The sequence below is a fragment of the Bacillus rossius genome, chromosome 6 (assembly GCF_032445375.1).
Source record: "Bacillus rossius redtenbacheri isolate Brsri chromosome 6, Brsri_v3, whole genome shotgun sequence".
In the NCBI taxonomy this organism is placed as follows: domain Eukaryota; kingdom Metazoa; phylum Arthropoda; class Insecta; order Phasmatodea; family Bacillidae; genus Bacillus; species Bacillus rossius.
The window spans coordinates 26,230,913-26,249,742 of record NC_086334.1 but is presented as its reverse complement, the minus strand read 5'-3'; the positions used below and the strand labels follow the sequence as shown (position 1 = coordinate 26,249,742).

Sequence of the window (18,830 nt, the reverse complement as noted above, 5' to 3'; positions counted from 1 at the left end):
ATCCTGTAGCTCACGACGAGCGAGCGATGACTCTTCCAGCAGACGAGTCAAGGTTTCTGCCGGGTCAGGTAGTCGCGGGGTCATTTAGCCCGTCGGCAAATGCACGCCGAACAAATGTAGCGTTGACGCGTTTGACGACCGAAACACTCCATACGCCCGTCCGTCAAAAGCTTTGCAAAAACTCATAAGCCTACTTTTGACGTCCTGTGATGGAATTATATCTTACCTCGGTTGCGCCTGTCAATTATTGTCCAGAATTCTACCCAGCGGAGTTTGGTTTTGTTTGTTGAACTCTTTGGTGTTTACATTATTTTGCATAGTAACATTTAAGCTATTAAAACTCACGTCCAAAAAATTCAATCATGGTTCTGGATTTGTCGTGAGGATCTATTTTCTAATCATGTACGGGAACATGGCATAAATAGCGAACAACATCGAGATAAATTTCTGAGAGAGAAAACATAGGTTGAAATTGCATCGAACTTTACAAATACAAACTGCAGTGGTGAGTAGGCTACATTAAATTTGTATGTAATTATCATTTCAAAATTGGAATTGTTAGTTAGCAAACCTATTTAGCTTTACCAGGGACTTTTTTTTCTTTAGATGTAACGGATTTTAAGCTGCACTTGTTGGCTGCATTGATTTAGACTAATGTTTTGACGGACGGCTGAAGTGTAAATCGCTTATCTAGCAACATGGCGCTGACAGAATAAAGTATGACGGACGGACGGATATCGGACGGACGCAACTGATCTTAATAAACTTTAAAAATTTTCGAACATTAAAAAAAAGTTGAAAAGAACATGTGGTGTGCATCACCATACCAGCTACGGATTAATTACTAACTGAATTGGCCAAGTAGACAAGATCGCCAACGCGTCCTGCTGACGCGGCGAGGGTTGCGTATTTGAGCCTAAATTTCAGCGATTTTAGAATTTGTAGTCATCGGGTTGGTGCTGAAAAAGTCTCACAAGTTTCTCGCGAGAGAAACTAATATTTTTTTTTTCCAGACCCCTTCCTTATTACTTAATGTACAATTTTTAAAACCACACAACTAAAAAATACAGTGAAAATTACAGTGGCCATAACTGTAAATTTGAGCTGTGCATACTATCGCATAAATTGTAAGGCTTCCAATGAATCCCGCTAGCATTAGGCTTGTAATTTCGTCCAACTCTAAGGGTAAAAATATGTTTTAATAAATAAAATAAACTCAACAGTAAACCTCCCCCCCCCCCCTAGTGTCCGGGCGCCGAGGGATTTGCCCCCACCCCGAACCTCTTTTTCTCAGCGGCCCTGCCCACTACCACAAGATGCTGCAACTGCCAGACGGTACCGACGCTGGCGCCCGCTGCGGCCAGGACGTGACGTCCCGCCGCCCTTGGACTTCCTGCGAGGGTGAACCGAGCGACGCGACGCCAACAAACACGGCTCCGCGCGGTGTCTCGTTGGAAAGTGCGGGGGGGGGGGGGAGAGAGAGAGAGAGAGAAGGGAAGGGACGTGGCGACGGCGGGCTTCCCCCAGCGCGCGGGTGGAAGTGTACAGGTTGTCGCCGCGAGGAAACAGTGACATCACCTTGGAGAGGGTGGAAGCTCGCCCGTGCCTGCGCCGACATCCGGGCGACACCCGCGCCCACCCGACAGTGAGAGAGAGGAAGAGAGAGAGAGAAAACAAAACAAACAAAACCGCACGCGGCGGCTGTGCAAGAACGAGATGATTCACAGGGCCGCCGGGAAGAAGTGCGAGTGATGGTTGGAGGGTGGACGGTGGAGGGGGGGAACGGGGAAGGGAGAACACAGACCTCTCCTCCTCTTCGCCAGAGGCGCGACAGCTGTTCGGGAAGGACGTTATAAAGCGCGGCTGCGTGTGAGCGTGCAACACGTGATCGACGAGGCACTATGGACGGCCTGCGGAGTCTCCTGCTGCTACTGCTGCTCCTCCTGGGCGCGTGGTCGGCGCCCCGGGTCGGCGGCAGGCCGACGCTCGCCCCGCCCCGAGATGTTCCCCCGGCGGAGGCGGTGAGTGTTTTTAGCTTCTCACCACGTGCAGACCGACAGCGACTGCGAGTGCATTGTCCGTGGGAGTCAAGTCAGTGGCGATGCTATGGGTCGGCCCCCTTTTTTTCCCCCTTTACCACATAACTATAATAAAAAAAAAAACTATTCCAGGTTGCACTTTGCAACTGACCTATAAAGTCGGTTCATTACTATTTTTTTATCAAAATTAATTTTTGTTTCATTATTTGGTGACATGTGTTAATTTAACTTATGTTTTAATCACGTCAGACATGCATTAGATTAGCCTTACTAGTCTTCGGTCTCCTCGTTAAACTTGCATGTATTCCATACTGCCCCAGAAACCCTTTGGCCCATGCTGGGTCCGCCACTGAGCAAAGTCTTGTGTCGTGGAAATTGTCTCGGCTTTTAACATTTCTCAAGGTTAGCACCACTGACATACTCATTTACCAAGGCCGAAGCCAGGGTTTTGTAAAGGCGAGGGTCCAGTATGACCATTATATAATTTTTTTATAAGTAAGTTATCTTTACAATTGAATTAAAAAAAAAATGCTTGTCACACTAAAATCCTCAGGGAATAGTAAATCTTTTTACAGAAAACTGTACATTTTATATTTTGGTTTGTATTTAAGTGTTTTTTTTAATGCTTTGTTCTTAAGTCAATTGTTTGAGTTCGTTAAAACAGGTCATAAATTCACACATACTAATGTTATTAAATACATGAAACAGACATGTCAAATTTGTATGAAAGACATAATTACAGTAACACCTGTGCAAACCGGCATTAAATATAGACTATTTGGAAATACAATGTGTGTCGCTTCTGTGTACGAGGCATGTCGGGCTATAATGAGTTAGGAACCCACTAAAGATTAAAATCATCCCTCTCTGACATTATATAGCTAATTTGCTGTAATTTTCTTATTCAGTCTTCGCTTGATTGTTTTTTTTTTTTTTTTTTTTTTTAAATCCTGGAAGGGAGGTGTCCCCCCACGGACTTCCCCTTTGGCTACGTCATTGTCTTTACCAACTATCACTTGCAAGCATCACATGATGTTTGTTTACGAAGCCTGACAAGCACGTGAAGTTGTTTGTAAACACCGTTGGCAGAACAACAGTGACTGAAAGATATGTATGTATGCCATTGGTACTACTCTGGAAAACTGCAATTTGTAACAAGTTACGTGACACTGCACTCGTACAATATATCTGTATCAAGCGTGAATAACTAAGTCGATATCTTATATTATAAGTAGGGACCGGAAAAATTCGCGGATTCAATGACCTCTAGGATAGCCTCCATTATCCTCTGCACATCTCAAGTAAACATGCGTGTTCATTGGGTACTAAATTGTGAGGCATCTCCACTGGGTAGCTTGTGATTCGACGCTTCTTTGGTCGATAGTCTCTCATTGGCCCAGAGAGCTCCAGTTAAACTGCGAGCCAATAGCAGAATCAGCAGAATTGCACACATGTTTGAATTTCAGCCTATCACGAAATGAATCCGCGAATTTTGCCGGTCTCTAATTATAAGACTTACTTACTTATTCACAACAGGTACAGATATTATCTCTCGCCTCTCGGCGGTGCCTCTAAAAAACATTGCTAAGGATTTGTTGTACGTAATGTGGTATAAAAGTGGACAGATTTGACCATATACCCTTTCTGCCAAGAGAGTGCAAAGTGTAATACTATTTTCAGGCCCCGTTGCTCAAATCACCTGTGATCTTGCATTTATGATATAAATTATAAAGTTCATGTCTAATGCTGGAATCACAAAAAGGATAATTGATGCGACGCGTTATTGCAAATATGTGGTTTTCACCCGAGCGACGAAGAATTATAGATTACCTATATATTAAACGTTTCTGGCCATTACAAATGCACCACACATACAACTATCAATGTTAGAAGTTTTTTTTATCGACATGATGAGAGAAATATTTCTAATTAGAATTTACGTTTATTCAAAATAAATTTACACTGCGCGAACGCATTTCGAAGATTTCATATTCAAATTAATAAACAAAACCTAAAAATATATATGAATAGTAAAATATTAGCAATAAACCAGTCTTACCATATTCAAAAATAAAATTAGGACACGTATTTCAGAAACCTAGCTCAGAACTGCACCATTGCGATAAGAGGGTTTGGGTGAAGGGGGCGGATGACCGGAGGGATCTGGCTGGTATGGAATACGTCCCAGTTAAATAGAAAGACAGAAATTTTGAAAAATAATAATTATAAAAAAACTTTTTTTTAACAAAATTCTGACGTTTTGAGAATCATTGTCAAAAAAAAATAACTATACGCAACACTTCAAAAAAAGTAAACTTACAAAAAAATTGAACCGACTTCAATGGTTGGAGTTTATAATTATTCTTGAGTTTATAATAATAATTATTATTTTAAGTTCTAGAGCGTGAATATGGGAAAGGGAGGATGTGTGGCTGCTCCCATCACTCTTCCCTTAAGACTGATACTGTTACATACAAATATACAAATATATATGAGCTTACTTGAAATCAATCAGGGCATTGGAGCGAGGCCCGAAGGGCAACGAATCAAGAGCCAGAATCGTCTAATAAATGACGTATCTACAGGAAACGGGACTCGAACCAGCGACCGATAGAATCGGGCAAGCGTACTACACCGCTAATGACGCATATTTTCAACATACGAAGCACACGTAGGGATGTTGCAATATTATCGATATCAATAATCGATATTTTAGTTTCGATATTTGCTATTTTATCGATACACGGGATACGATATTATCGTGATATGGGGAGAAACATACAAATACCGGGTGTCAATATCACACTTCATGAAAAGTTACATTATTATTATCCTGTTCTTATTAATTGTAAAGTAAAAGATCGCTCGCTGCTGTACTGTAGTCAACAAACCAAGGAGGTTGAATAGTGGTATACTATTGAACCTCCAACCTCCTTGGAACAAACACTAACAAACTATTATAGCTCTGCAAAGAAGGTTAGGCGTAATGTGTTTAGTTCAGTTATTCAGTGCTCTACAAATACTTTGGGTTAATTCTAACATTATTATGAAGTTCGTTATGTCGAGTATTTACATTTAGTGCAGGGAAACGCTCCATTAATCAACGACAAACAAAGAAATGGCTTCAGCAGCAAGCACGCTTTGAAACTTTTTTTTTTAGGAAAAAAGATCAGAAAATCGCTACTTGCAAACATTATTTGAGGAATGTGATGTATAGTGGGAAAACCACTAATTTAGCCTCACATTCGCAAAAAAAAAATTATCATCTTTCAGTTTATGAAACCTTTGCTAGTGCAAATGGGGGGGGGGGGGGGGGGCTATTAACGTTGGTATTCCCGATGAACCTTTTTTATCGTCAACTACAGTTAGAAGTAATGAAGTATTTGTTCTTAAAATAAAATTTATATATAGTCTCCTTTCATTAAAATACCAAAGAATGATATTGATATCGATAAGGAATATCGCAGCCAGACCGATATCGCAACAGCCCTAGGCACACCCCTAAGTAAGGGAGGCCCATTGTTCAGTGCCCACAGCCATCCCTCTCCAATTCCAAAGACCATGCACATCGCCCATTGGGTCCTCTGAGATGCGAAGGCAAGGTTCAGGAGGAAATGAAAGTTTACTCTCTGTCGCCATTCCCAGACGTTAGCCAGACCCAAACAAACTCAATACGTCGGCAGAGTGCGACGGCTATTTATAACTGCCAAGTGCCTGAGATAAGAGCTTACAAACTGGACGGTGCGGCCTTTTTTTCAGCTCGAGTGGCGTCAGACGGTGGCGAAACGGGGGCGTGGGGAAGGGTGGGGTAACCGAGGGGACCCAAGCCTCCCCAGAAGATAAAAATAACTAAGTAAGTTGGGATTTGAGTTCACAACTGGCGCCGAAGATGTCACAATTGCGCGCGTGTTAACACATGCAATACTCTTAAAGAACTGATGAATGGATTTGAAAGCCATGCTGTTAATTCTCTCTATGCATTCGATTTGGTTCGTTTAAAACGAATAACGGTTAATATTTCCCTGTTAGGTACTTCTTTAGGAACCAATTAAAAAAAACTCTTTCAAGCCTTTGAGGGTCTCTTTGGCTTATAAAATCAGTGCAGTGATTCTGGCCAATTGTATACAAAAACTTAGTAGATATGACCTTGGTAATGTCCCACAAACCAAATTCTTGGCTACTCTAGTGGTGTCAAATCTCGCTTAATAGAACACTTGCATAGCAAGGTGAATGCGAAATCATTATAGCCTAGATTGTAAGTGAAAATGTGTGTTTGTTGCACAGTCATTGGCTTCTGTTGACGGTGTAATGCGAACTGCCTGTCTAAATACGTTTTGACACTACTGAATTATATACATATCAGAAAAAAATTGTAGCGCAATAAATTCAGCATACAATTATTGTTTATATGTCAACAAAAGCAATGTCTGATATAATTGATATACTTAAAACTATTAAAGTGTGATTAAAAAAACATATAATCACAATTACTACAATTTTTTTTTTCAGAAGCAGCGGTACATGCTTATGTGTTCCCGATAGATGTAGACCACCATCAGGGAAGAATTTAGTTTTTCCTTCACCCGGGGCAGATATTGTGATTAGCGAATTAACCCCCCCCCCCTTTTTTTTCTCCCCATAATAAAAGCAATAAACTTATCAGGCATTATTTGTTTTGCAATCGTGAATTTTGGGCATATATGAAAACTTTAAGTTACATTTTATTAAACCCCGTGTACTTAACCAGTGTTTAAGCGTACGTTAAATGTCACGGTCTCTATGCAAGTATGCCGCGCAAACTCACTAGATACTGAATGATAAAGATCACCAGTATAAAATTATGATAATGAAAAAAATCTAAATAGTTGTAGATAGTGCATAATTTTTTGTCTTCCTATTTGCCTCTTATTTCAGTGCCATAAACGTTTTTTTCTTCTTTTACGACGCTGCATGAAGCCAGCTGTTGCGCGCCACGCACTCCGTCAGCGCCCGATACGACGACACCCGGGTGACCGCGGGCAGGCTCGCTCGCTTGCTGCAACTGCCGGGACCCGGGAGTGTAGCTGTACACGTGTGACGCTTTTCTTTTATACACTCTGTAGGTTTTCAATTTAAAATTACACGCGTTTGCAACGCCTATATATAATGTAACTTATTTAAACGAATTACATTCCGCAGATAGTTTTTTTTATTCTAAGGAGTTTTCCATACTAATAAACTTTTAATAATGCAGGCGAACCGACAATCGCTTTTATTTAATTTTTTATGCGTAAACGTTTTAGATCTCGGTATACGGCATTTAGTAGGAGTAATTTAATGAAAATGGAACGGAAGTCGATGAACGAAAATATGTAAACAAGATGGCAGTTCGACGTGTAAAAAAACTTTATTAGACTAACTGATTAATTACCCTTAGTTGCTTTTTTAACACCTGAAATTCTTAAATAAAAGGTTCCACTAACGACATGTAATTCTTTAGAATACAACTACTTAGGTTATGCCATAAAAAATTCAAGAAAAAGGCTACTCTAAAATTTCACATGTTCAGTGGCTATAAGTTGAGCCATGCTTTAGTCATATTAAATTAGTTAATGAAGTGCTTTAGATAAAGGCCAGGGCCCCTCCATGCCTACGCCCTTGGTTCAATTTTTTTCTTAACATTCAAACAATTCGTTTTTAGACGTTTTCAAAGTCTAGGAAAAAAATAAGCATTACCTAACTATGAAATTTTAAAACCCCTTTATGTTTTGCTGCATATATATGAGTGTTTAAAAAACCTATTCGCATAGATCGGATTCTAAAGTGATCGTGTGGAAGCGAAAGGTCTGCACTCGCCACTCAACGAAGGCGAAGAAGCGTTTAGGCTGGGTTTGTAAACGTCGCAAGGAACTTCAGAGCGCGACGAAACACCACTCAACAAACATATAGTAGATTATAGAATTGCAAGTCACAAGACATCTCTAACCCTACAACTTGAAACTGAAAAACTGTAGAAAAACTTTACTTCATCATGATTTTGTTCATAAATGTCCCCTCCCCCTAAACCCCCAAAAAAGTTGGAATTTCTTGATAATATAATTTAATAGCGTTATTTGCTTTCGCAATGGAATAGTTTGCTAAGAAAAAGCGTGAGCGTGTGATAAAATTATAACGTCTGAATTTTTATTCGTTTTCGGAATACACAAAAAAGTTTAAAGTTGGCCGATGCTTGCGTTGAGTTTTTACGTCTTGCGTAATTTATAAACGGGTATTTAAAAACGTCGTTATTTAGCTTGTTATTAAACGCCTTGCTTTCCTTACGTAGTTTATAAACCCAGCCTCAGTGAAAGCGTGTTTTGCGACCTTGTAGTAGTCCTCCCCGAAACAAGGTCGCGCGTTACTCCTTAAATGTAAACTTATTAAAGTTTCAATCTGTATTTATTCTCACTTCAGGACGAATCGAAAACAGACATGTGCAGTTAAGCACTTGATCGCGTATCCACCATATATTTATGACATAATATATGTTTATCTTCTGCGCATGAAATACAATTTGTCAATAGAACTGTTGTAAACATTCACAAGCATATTTGTTTCCAAATGACCAATAATCATGCGCTTTTGTTAACATCTTTAAATGTTCAATTCTTATTTGACATAGACCATATTTTAATTCTCTAGCAATACCCACTTCATTAAAAGCTCGGACCTAAAAAGCGTCGCGAGATTTAATAACCTCGACGTGCTAACTGCAGCCCGCCATTACAAGTTGTTTGGACAGTTTTAACGGCAAAAAGTAAATATTTGTTGGATTTTAGTCCAAATAGAGAAAGTGAAGCCTAACAAACCAGACTGAAGCCAGGAAATGCCAGAATTAATTTGGATGACCAGGAGATTTGTGGCATGGAATATCTCCCAGTTAAATGAGACGTCTTTAAAAGTCATTGATATCAAAATATTAGAGGTTATTATGTTTTGTTATCCCTGCTGTTTTTTTTTCCTCCCTTCAGTTCTAGAACGGTTATGTAAAGGGAAAAGGAGAAACGCCCATAGGATCACTACATCACGCCAGTTAGCCGATCTAACTGGTGGGGGAGCTTCACTCCCCCGCCGAATTAGGTACACGTTAACTTCTCTAGCATTACACAACCTACCAGCGCACACACAGGCCCGGTGTTCCAAACCTTTCCAACAAAACACGCGCACCCCCGCCGTCGATTCGAATGATTCTTCACCAGTGTGGGGTGCACCTGAATTACTATGGCACTTGGCGAGTTGTAGAAACTTCGGTTTCTGGCCTCGCCCACGCTTAACTGCCCCGGATGGCCATATGATGAATCGGCGGCCCATGGTATTGTCACTGATGCGTCGGTCCATGGTGTCCGCAGCTGGCGTTCATGAAGCAGTTCGGCTACCTGGCGGCCGGCGCGCCGGACACGGAGGCGCTGTACTCCGAGCAGGCGATGCAGGACGCAGTGCGGACGATGCAGAGGTTCGGCGGTCTGCAGGAGACGGGCAAGCTGGACACCGACACGCTCAAGGTGAGCAGTGGCGTAGCCAGGATTTGTGTAAGGGGGGTGTTAAGAAGAATTGCCCCCCCCCCCCCCGTATTAAAGAGGGGTGGTGGGGGGGTCCTCCCCCGGGAAAATTTGGATTTTAAGGTGTAAAATAGTTTTAGCAGTTTTCGGTACTTAAATTTAAATATTGTAATGGTAAAAAATTTATTAATTTTAATATGAAATTTGTTTGAGTGATGAATAAGAAATTAATTAAAGATTTGGTGCTAAAGGGGGGGGGGGGGGTTGAACCTCTAAAACCAAACACTCCCCCCCCCCCCCCCCGGCTACGCCCCTGAGAGACACACTCTCTCTGACATTTCCTGTGGCACCTAACAAGTCACAGACCCATTACTTTAATGGTCAGCAGAACGGCAAGACACATGGCGCTTCGCACGCCGATCAGTTTGGCTCAGTGGATGTTGAAACTCCGGAGCGTGGTCGGATGTACGCTGGCTTTCGATGCGAAGGGTTCCTGATTCGAGTACCGAGTATGCATTTGCATCGTCTAAATTTTTTCACAAATTTATTGGATTAATTAAATTTCTTCATCATCAATTAATGTGCAAAAATAGTAATTAAAAGAGAGAATGGTTGGCCCATTTGAAATGAAAAATTACCAAATAGCCAAACATTTAAACCTAAGCTCTCAAGTTCAATTCCTGAATAAGTCGAGGAATTTTCGCTTGTGAAAATGTTTTCCGGTGATAAGAGAACTGATGATAAAGGTGCTTTCAAGAATCTCTACCAGACGTTTCATGCTTAAAAATTATTCTGAAATCATACGTTTTAGCCATCTTCAATCTCCTAAAAATACAGTTTGAAAATGAAATTTGGAAACAGAACTATTCATCTGCCCTCAGAGTATTCTTTAACGGTTTTCACAAAGACACACCAATTTGACAGTTTTTAAATTGCATGGATTTTTCTGAAGCTCTGCACATTGTATGAGTGCCCTCTGAGTACAATCATGCAACATAAAACCCTATTCATATCCCTATCATATCATCACTCTACTGCAGAACCACTGCAAAATCATTTCACCAAGTCTGCCCGAGTCACACTATGGCTTCTTTAAATTTGACTCATAGTTTATGAATCAAGTAAATAATTACATCGCGAAATACAGGGTAAAATATTTAACAAATAACCTACTCATGGAAAGAAAACAGTAAGATATAGTTACATCATTAAAGCCTCAAAATCAAGGTCTGACTATAAATCCAATATAAGTCTTCGGAAGGTGCAGCTAACCATCTATTTGGTTGACATGAATGTGCAAAATTGTCACCATTTACTTCATTGCATAAAAAAAAAAATATTTATAGGGTAATTCGGGGTGATGACTCAGATCAGACAGTTACGAAAAGTGCAACGCCCAAAGGTTTTGCTTAAAAAATATAATTAGAATTTTGAAAATTCGTATAGGCATACCAGTAGCGTTAGTGTGTTTCTTGGTATGCTATCGTGTACTTAAGTTACGTTTCATGTTTCAACTGAATTCTTGAGTATTTAGTTTCATCATCACAGTGGATTCTACTGAAGCGTTAGGTTTCATTTCTAACATGCATGGCGGCCATGCAAGTGCGATGTTTGACTTGACCCCGCTGGTGCTGCTGTTTGCAGCTGATCTCGGCACAGAGGTGTGGCGTGCCGGACGTGGCCCGGTCTGCGGACAGGCCGCGCCAGAAGCGGTACATCGTCGGCTCGCAGGGCTGGCGCAAGAGGAACGTCACCTACTTGTGAGTGCTTGTGGCCTGAAGGAACCTCACGCTGCTTATTTATGCTAAATTAATTTTGATCCAAGAGACCTCATTATTAATATTTTAACTTTTAGTCGATGTTCCAACAAACTCCTGATTAGCCGTGTCAGTTGGCTGAATCCCCAAATAATATATTATGATCGAAAACTAGGATAAAACAAAATTTTCCTGGCCTATCAACTGAACATTATTACTAAAACATTACTTTACTAGTCTTGCATTCAAGGTCATCCTACAAGCAAGAAAGTATTTGATTTAAGGCTCTCTTAAATTCGTCACCTTATATTAGAGAATTTCAAATTTAAGACTCAATTATTGGGAGAAAGTGAACAATACTCCAAACAATTGTAATGAACACAATTTTTAAGTGAAAAAACATAAAATAAATAATTTTTCAAAAATAAATTTAAAAAACTGAACCAGAATAATGAGAGTTTGTTGCATGCATGTAGTTTGTGTAACATGTTCAAGATTAAATATTTATAATATTATGTTTACCTTTACATTATAGCGTTGCAAACTGGTCACCCAAAATAGGAGAAGATGCAGTCGTGTCCGAACTGCAGAGGGCATTCACGGCTTGGAGCGGTTACGCACGGCTCAAGTTCCAGCAAGTAACGACGCCCGACGCCGACATCATCATAGCATTTGGGATAGGTCCGCATGGAGATGGGTAAGTAAATATATGATTGTGAATAGTCACACACAACTTAACAATGCAGAATTCAATAAATTTGGATAAAATGGTGCAGAAATTGTAATTAATTGTAAGGTTTAATATTTTTATTTCTTTACTATAGAAATGTTAACTTGATTTTCAGTGAAAGAAGTTTAACTGAAGTGATATTTTATAATTGTTTTTGTAAATTTTTACCAATAAAATATTTAGATAAACTTTGAATTACATTAAAAATATTTGTTAGTCGTGTACTAAAAATTAATTAATTTTGAATAGACAATGCCTATGGTATTTAATTTATGCACTTTGCTTAATTTTGCAGGTATGCATTTGATGGTCCTGGCAGCATACTAGCTCATGCTTTCTATCCATATGAAATGGGACAGTATGGTGGAGACATGCATTTTGACGAGGACGAAGAGTGGAGGATACGACCTTCAGAGTCAGAAGAAGGTTGATACCAAATTAATAAACACTACTGTTAAATATAACTGCAATTTAATTCATCATATATACATTGATTCCTAACTTTAAGATGTGAAATGGCTCGGCTGGCAAGACCTATTAAGCCTTCTGTATAGTGTGAGGTGTATTCATGAAGGCAGAGGTAGTAGTACATTAATCACAAACTGCTCAATTGAACTGGTTCATATCAAAGAACATTCAAAAGCTGCTTCATAAAGAGAGAATAAAATGAGAACACCCCAGTTTTTCTTAGGTAGATGATCAAATCCCACTTCAGAATCTTTGAAATTTCAAGAAAGTGCCTTGTAGTTTCAATTATAACAATACGTACCAGATAAGATGCTATCTTACCCGGGAATTCAAAACTGTACGCACATATGTTTCTTAACTGGATCATTAGATAGTACTTTTTTTAATACAAATATGTAAGGATGTTGCAGCCTTTTTTTTTACTATAATGCATATGAAGGGAAGTAAGTTTTTTTAACGAGTACCTAACTATAAAATTGATGCCAATGGTTGCACTGTAAATGTCTAATGTTGTTATATGATGTAGTTACTGAACAATGGCATGTGTTCTGTTGACAGGTGTGGACTTCTTTACTGTTGCTGTTCACGAGATGGGACACAGTCTGGGACTATCCCATTCCACAGTCTCCTCTTCCATCATGTTCCCATACTACAAGGGAACACAAGAGAACTTTCAACTGGACTATGATGACATCTTGGGAATGTACGAGCTCTACAGTAAGTTGGTCGACTGACATTAACAACCTGATCATTGCAGCTAACAGCATAAAGAGCTATTATCCAGTTATAAGGGAATCAATGCTAAATGCTTTGATCTTACACAAATAATTTTCGGCTCAAAACTATTACTGGACAAGTCTGAATTTTTGATTGTGAGTGTTTAACAATGCCCATTATCCTGAAATTAAATATATTCACGGCATGGCTGTCTAGCAAATGAACCAATAATAAACACAAAAAAATCTAGGATTTTCATATATTTTGCCACAGCTTGCTAGATAGCTTCCATATTAAATTTATTTTGGCTGGACAGGGCATAGTATTTAGATTTGGGAACTTGGTAAAGTCAACATTGGTAGACTGGTGTGATTATTATGCTATTTGTATTTTCTCACGTAACACAATCAGTTTTATTTCCTCCTAGTGGTTGTATATGCAATTGCAACAAAGGTATGTTATTATTGTCTTACCATGACAAAAATTGAAATAAAGTCTAAAATTAAAATTATTACAGGAAAAAAAAAAAGCAAATTGGCTGGGGCTAATCCTCCTTAAATATTGATTACTTAATCCATTAAGATTGTTCTAAAATAATTTTGATCATTCAAGAAGTAACAAACTGCGCAATTTTCAATATTCCAGTTGCCAATAGCGTACCGGGGGATGACGAAGCAAATCAGGACAGTGATTCTGGAAGTACGAGTGGCCACGAGAGCGATGACGACAACGAGGTGAACCCCAAAAGCACGACACCGCGACCAACGACCACGACGACGCCATCCACCACGACAACCAGGTCCGCAGAGGCCACCGTCTCGTACATCGGCGACGACGAGGACGTTGACGAGCACCTGAGCCACGCGCCGACCCGACACACCCCCACAGCCTCGCCTGTCCCCGATGCTTGCAAGGGGGACTTCGATGCTGTGGCGAACCTCAGGGGCGAGCTGTTTGTCTTCAAAGATAAGGTAATTACTGACGCTGGTTTGCTACGACTGAGCTAGCACATACAGGATGAATCTGAATTCGACCTACAAACTTCGGCTGCAGGTTCATCACGACCAAATAAGTTGAAAACATCTGTATGACTTATGGTGTAAAGTGCTTCCCATAGCTGGTACACATCTTTGAAGTTAGAGCTGAACAACATTATTACTGTGAATAATAGAGATGATAGAACACCTATAGTGTGTGCATAATGTTTAATTGAATGAAGTTCTATAAACACCGCAAATTTTGTCCCTATAGCAAAATTATTTAATTGAAATAATTGGGGGTAACACCTTTATTTTCCACATATTTTCATGGTGTGCTACTAAACCCAATTATTTCAGTGAAGTAATTTTACTACAGCGACAGACTTTGTTGTGACTGTAGAACATTAATTCAATAAAACATATTCCTGACGGTCAGTGTTCCATCTTTTATTTACAAGCTAAATGAAAGAACATAAAACCAAACTACACCAAGTGTATCAAATAAATTAATACTTGTTAATTTGTAGCATGTTAGATTTTGTTTGCTCCTTAAAATAATTTTATTGACTGTAAGCAGTCATTTGAAGTCTTCCATTTGATACCTACATTACGTGAAATTTCAAACATAAATAGGATAGAGCCAGTACCAAATGAACCAATTCCTTCACACACTCCTGGCACAAAAAAAAGTTTTCCATCATAAACTAAGGGTAATATTAGTTTAATCAACAATATCCAGCCTAATACCAGCACTACAATCCTGTTACCATTAATGCTGTCCTTCCTGTAAGAAGATATTCCTACTATTTTTGACTATCCAGCTCCGAGTAAATTCATGCCAACAGGAATGACAATGGACTTCCATTAAATTGTTATCAGACACAATATACGTATAAGGTACAGAAATCTAGTTATTTATCTGAATTCATTTTACGAGCAGCAAGAATCAGCACCAATATAGAGCAAAATTAAATTACATTTTAATGTAACTTTAAACAGTATGCCTACCTGCCCTTTATTTGTATGAAGGAGTTAGCTAGTCCAAGTGTTATAGCTACAAATGTAACTAAAACATCAAACATTCAAAATGTTTGGATGGCTTCAACGGAATAGGATTTTTAAATTTTCCAGTAATTTTTGTGTTGTGTGTGCAGTACGTATGGAGGCTCTCCCAGAAAGGTCAAGTTCAACCAGGATATCCTGTGCTAATACACCACCTATTCTGGAAATTCCCAGAGACTGTTAAACGGATAGATGCTGCTTACCAGAGGCCAACAGATGGAAATTTAATATTTTTCACAGGTACAGTAAACATTGAGCATATCTTAAGGGTGGATGTACATGAACATGTTATGTAGGCACTTCCATAAAACTGTGCTAATACATGTATTGTATTGTGAATTTAGGAGACCATTACTGGGTGTTTAACGGTGACAACTTTGTGGAAAACAGTCCTCAGCCTTTGACAAACTACGGTCTGCCTTCACATCTAACCCACATTGATGCGGCAATGGTGTGGGGAAAAAATGGGAAAACATTCTTTTACACGTAAGTGAAAACACAATATTCATGGCGATGTACTGTCAACGTCCTGCATGGGATTTCAAGTGCCCAATGTGTCATGCTGACATAGCAAGGTGAAAGTCATTAGCTTGATTTCAACAATTTGTATTCATGTTGTTATAGGAGTACTACGTATTATTAGGAACAAGTTTGTACTGTGAATTGCGATAATACCAAAATAATACCAAAATAACACCAAAAGGGATGTCAATACACAGTTAACACCGGAATGCAAGTTAATATGCTATATAGCAACCAAATGCAGATCAAATCTTGAAATTAAGTCAAACAATAAAGAGTCATAATTTAATGTTTTAAATTCAAAAAATAGCATTATTTCCATACAAAGTTTGTACCAACGGGTATAGATACAAAAATTAATTAACTTTGTGCATATATTATTAGATAACTTTAAAACCACAATTGCTTGTCAAAAGTTTATTTTTACAGTTCGGAATGTATATTTTTGAAAACAAGGTAGAATTTTAAAAATTACGCTATTTTGGTGGAATACGTGTAACAGAAAAGAATTTATGAAAATAAAAACAATAGCACTGAAATCTTCTGCTATAAAAATTAGATTGGACTAAAAATAAGCCATAATATCTTGTCTCTGCTCATGTATAATCAAAGTGTTCTGAGCCCACCATAATAAAACTTGAATAATTACTACAAAGTATGGTCAAAGTTTTATGACCAGTACTTTACATAATACGTAATTTGTTTCCATAATATGAGCAAGGACACACATATTGGATAGCTGTACTAATTTCACTGAAAATACCTATGTATGTTTTGGTCTGCAGGGGAGATCAGTACTGGCGTTTCAATGAAACAACTCGTACAATGGACGCTGGTTATCCGAAGAACATCGCCAAGTGGAGAGGAGTTCCTCCAAGCATAGATGCGGCGGTGACGTGGACTGATGGTAAAATATATTTTTATGCTATGGCAGCTCCACCTCCTAACATATGAAGTTTTTGAGGTAAAACGTCTTTACAGCTGGAGACATAAGTTAAGGCGATGACATCATCAAAACGTAACGAACGTGTAATGCTCAAAGGGCAATGAAAAGCGTAACAATCAGGAGTGGGGCACTTGATGGTAGAGAAGGGAAGGGTGCTCAGGAGTGGGGTATCTATACTAGTACACTTGCACAATGCCACACATTCTTATACCTCTATTTGTAATCTCACTTCAAGCACTAACATGTCAGTATGTAGAAAAGAAATTTGCAGAAATAACCTAGTTCTAAAAGAACACAACCATTATGAAACACAAAAATTGTAACATCCCTAACACTTAAATATAGTATTAATGTTTCAATATCAAGCTTTTTTTTTTTTGTGAATGGTAAAAGAAAACTTATCAAATACTAATGTTTGGGGCTGTGGTATTTTATACTAATTTGGACTTACTCAGTGGCTGTATCTTTATAATTGATCATTTTACTCATATGTCAACTTTCTGATAAAAATATACTTCATTAATAGAGGCTGATAAACAGCTCTTTATGCACTTTTCATAGTTAAAGTTTCAAATGTTTAAATATTTGGTTGTATTTCAAATAAAGAAAAAATCTTATTGCATTACATCACTAAAAATTTAAACCTTGTATAGATAGATGCACATAACACATTAACTGTTCTTATTATAACATAGGTAGTACTAGTGTTTCAAAAATAATTTTTTAGCATTAAAAAAATTTATTTTGAACATTATGTTGTCTAACAGAGTAAATGAAGATATAACTGTGAGTATTAAAGGCAGAAGTTTGTGGTGATGTTTGACAAAAAGATAAGAGAGAGTATTCAGGCACATTTTAAGATACCTACTAGTTAGCTTTGAATTTAAGAAAAAATAAAGCTTCCAGATGGACCCTGTGCTTTTTTGTAGGGAGATTAAATGATGAGCACAGAACAAGATACGTTCAAACAGTTCTGGGTTAGATGAATTAACACAGAGATGAATAAAACAAATGAGATGAAAATCTGGGAAAATAGAATGTCTGCAGAATGGCAAGGAAAAACACATCTGGCCAGTGAATGACACCAAAACAGATGCATTGCTAAAAGAATATATTTTTATTTAAAGCAACATCATTAGGAAGGCACATGATGGTGTAGAATTCCAAGTTAGTAATGCTCGGTAGCTTGACGAAATGCCCAAGAATTGAATGGGTTGCCAGAATATGGAAGCAGTTCGGTCTTGAAGTTAATCTATTTTCTTACCACAATTTGCATTCTTATAGTTTGGTCTATTAGTTGAATGTATTCTGAAGTGTGCTACAATCTTCCTGTTTCAGGTTTCACCTACTTCTTCAAAGGGTCACTGTTCTGGAGGTTTGACAATTACTGGATCAAGACAGACAAGAGGTACCCACTGCCAGCACCCCAGAACTGGCTGGGGTGTCCTGAAAAGTTGGATACTGTCTGGTGGTGAAAACTGCTACGTGTTTTATTTATTTTTTTCCACTGTTTTATACGTCTACAAAACACCAATTATCTAAAGTGAATAATAAACTTGTTATAAAAAAATTGTGTACAAATTATTTAACTTCCAAAATATGTCAGCATCTTTAAAAGCAGCATAGTGCCATCATGGTTTATTACAAAAAAAAAATTCTCTTACTAGAAATGAGAAGGTAAATTTTCATATCTGTAATCAATACACATTAATTTTAAAAAAAGTATAAAAGTCTACCTACCCTTCTCCAAGCACATAAAACTTAATTAACACTGGAAGTAACTACACTTGTTCTTGGCTACATGGCATGGGAAGTTGTGAAATTTCAAAAGAAATTGTATTTATTTTAAAAAGTAAAATAATTTTTAGCAACACATGGTATTTGGCAAAAAATTAATTTTCAAAGATGTTAACGTCAATCACACAAGTGGTTCTCAAGAGAATCAACCAGCTGTTTCTTAAAATGGTGTGTAAGTTTTCTGATGTGTGTACTTTGCTTTGAGTGTTGATTGAAACAGTTAAACCAATATTTGGAATGCCGCCAAGTGTGCACTGTTTCATGTAATTTAAATCTGCAATGTTAGTGCAAACAA

General features: G+C 38.4%; 1 protein-coding gene across 1 annotated transcript; it reads left to right on the top strand.

The window, feature by feature from the left end:
* Positions 1-1,664: 1,664 nt before the first annotated feature.
* LOC134532900 (matrix metalloproteinase-2-like) lies at positions 1,665-18,308 on the top strand. Its single transcript, XM_063369946.1, has 11 exons — positions 1,665-2,021; positions 9,407-9,559; positions 11,201-11,316; positions 11,849-12,010; positions 12,339-12,469; positions 13,070-13,228; positions 13,874-14,199; positions 15,363-15,510; positions 15,615-15,756; positions 16,578-16,699; positions 18,077-18,308. Exons 1-11 carry the CDS (start codon positions 1,902-1,904, stop codon positions 18,211-18,213), a joined length of 1,716 nt encoding a protein of 571 aa, XP_063226016.1. The 5' UTR covers positions 1,665-1,901; the 3' UTR covers positions 18,214-18,308.
* Positions 18,309-18,830: the final 522 nt, after the last annotated feature.

Coding starts and splice junctions, on each gene's coding strand:
- LOC134532900 (XM_063369946.1), top strand. CDS start 1,902: ATGGACGGCCTGCGGAGTCTCCTGCTGCTACTGCTGCTCCTCCTGGGC. Junction 12,470..13,069: donor ACCTTCAGAGTCAGAAGAAG/GTTGATACCAAA, acceptor TTCTGTTGACAG/GTGTGGACTTCTTTACTGTT. Junction 13,229..13,873: donor GGGAATGTACGAGCTCTACA/GTAAGTTGGTCG, acceptor TCAATATTCCAG/TTGCCAATAGCGTACCGGGG.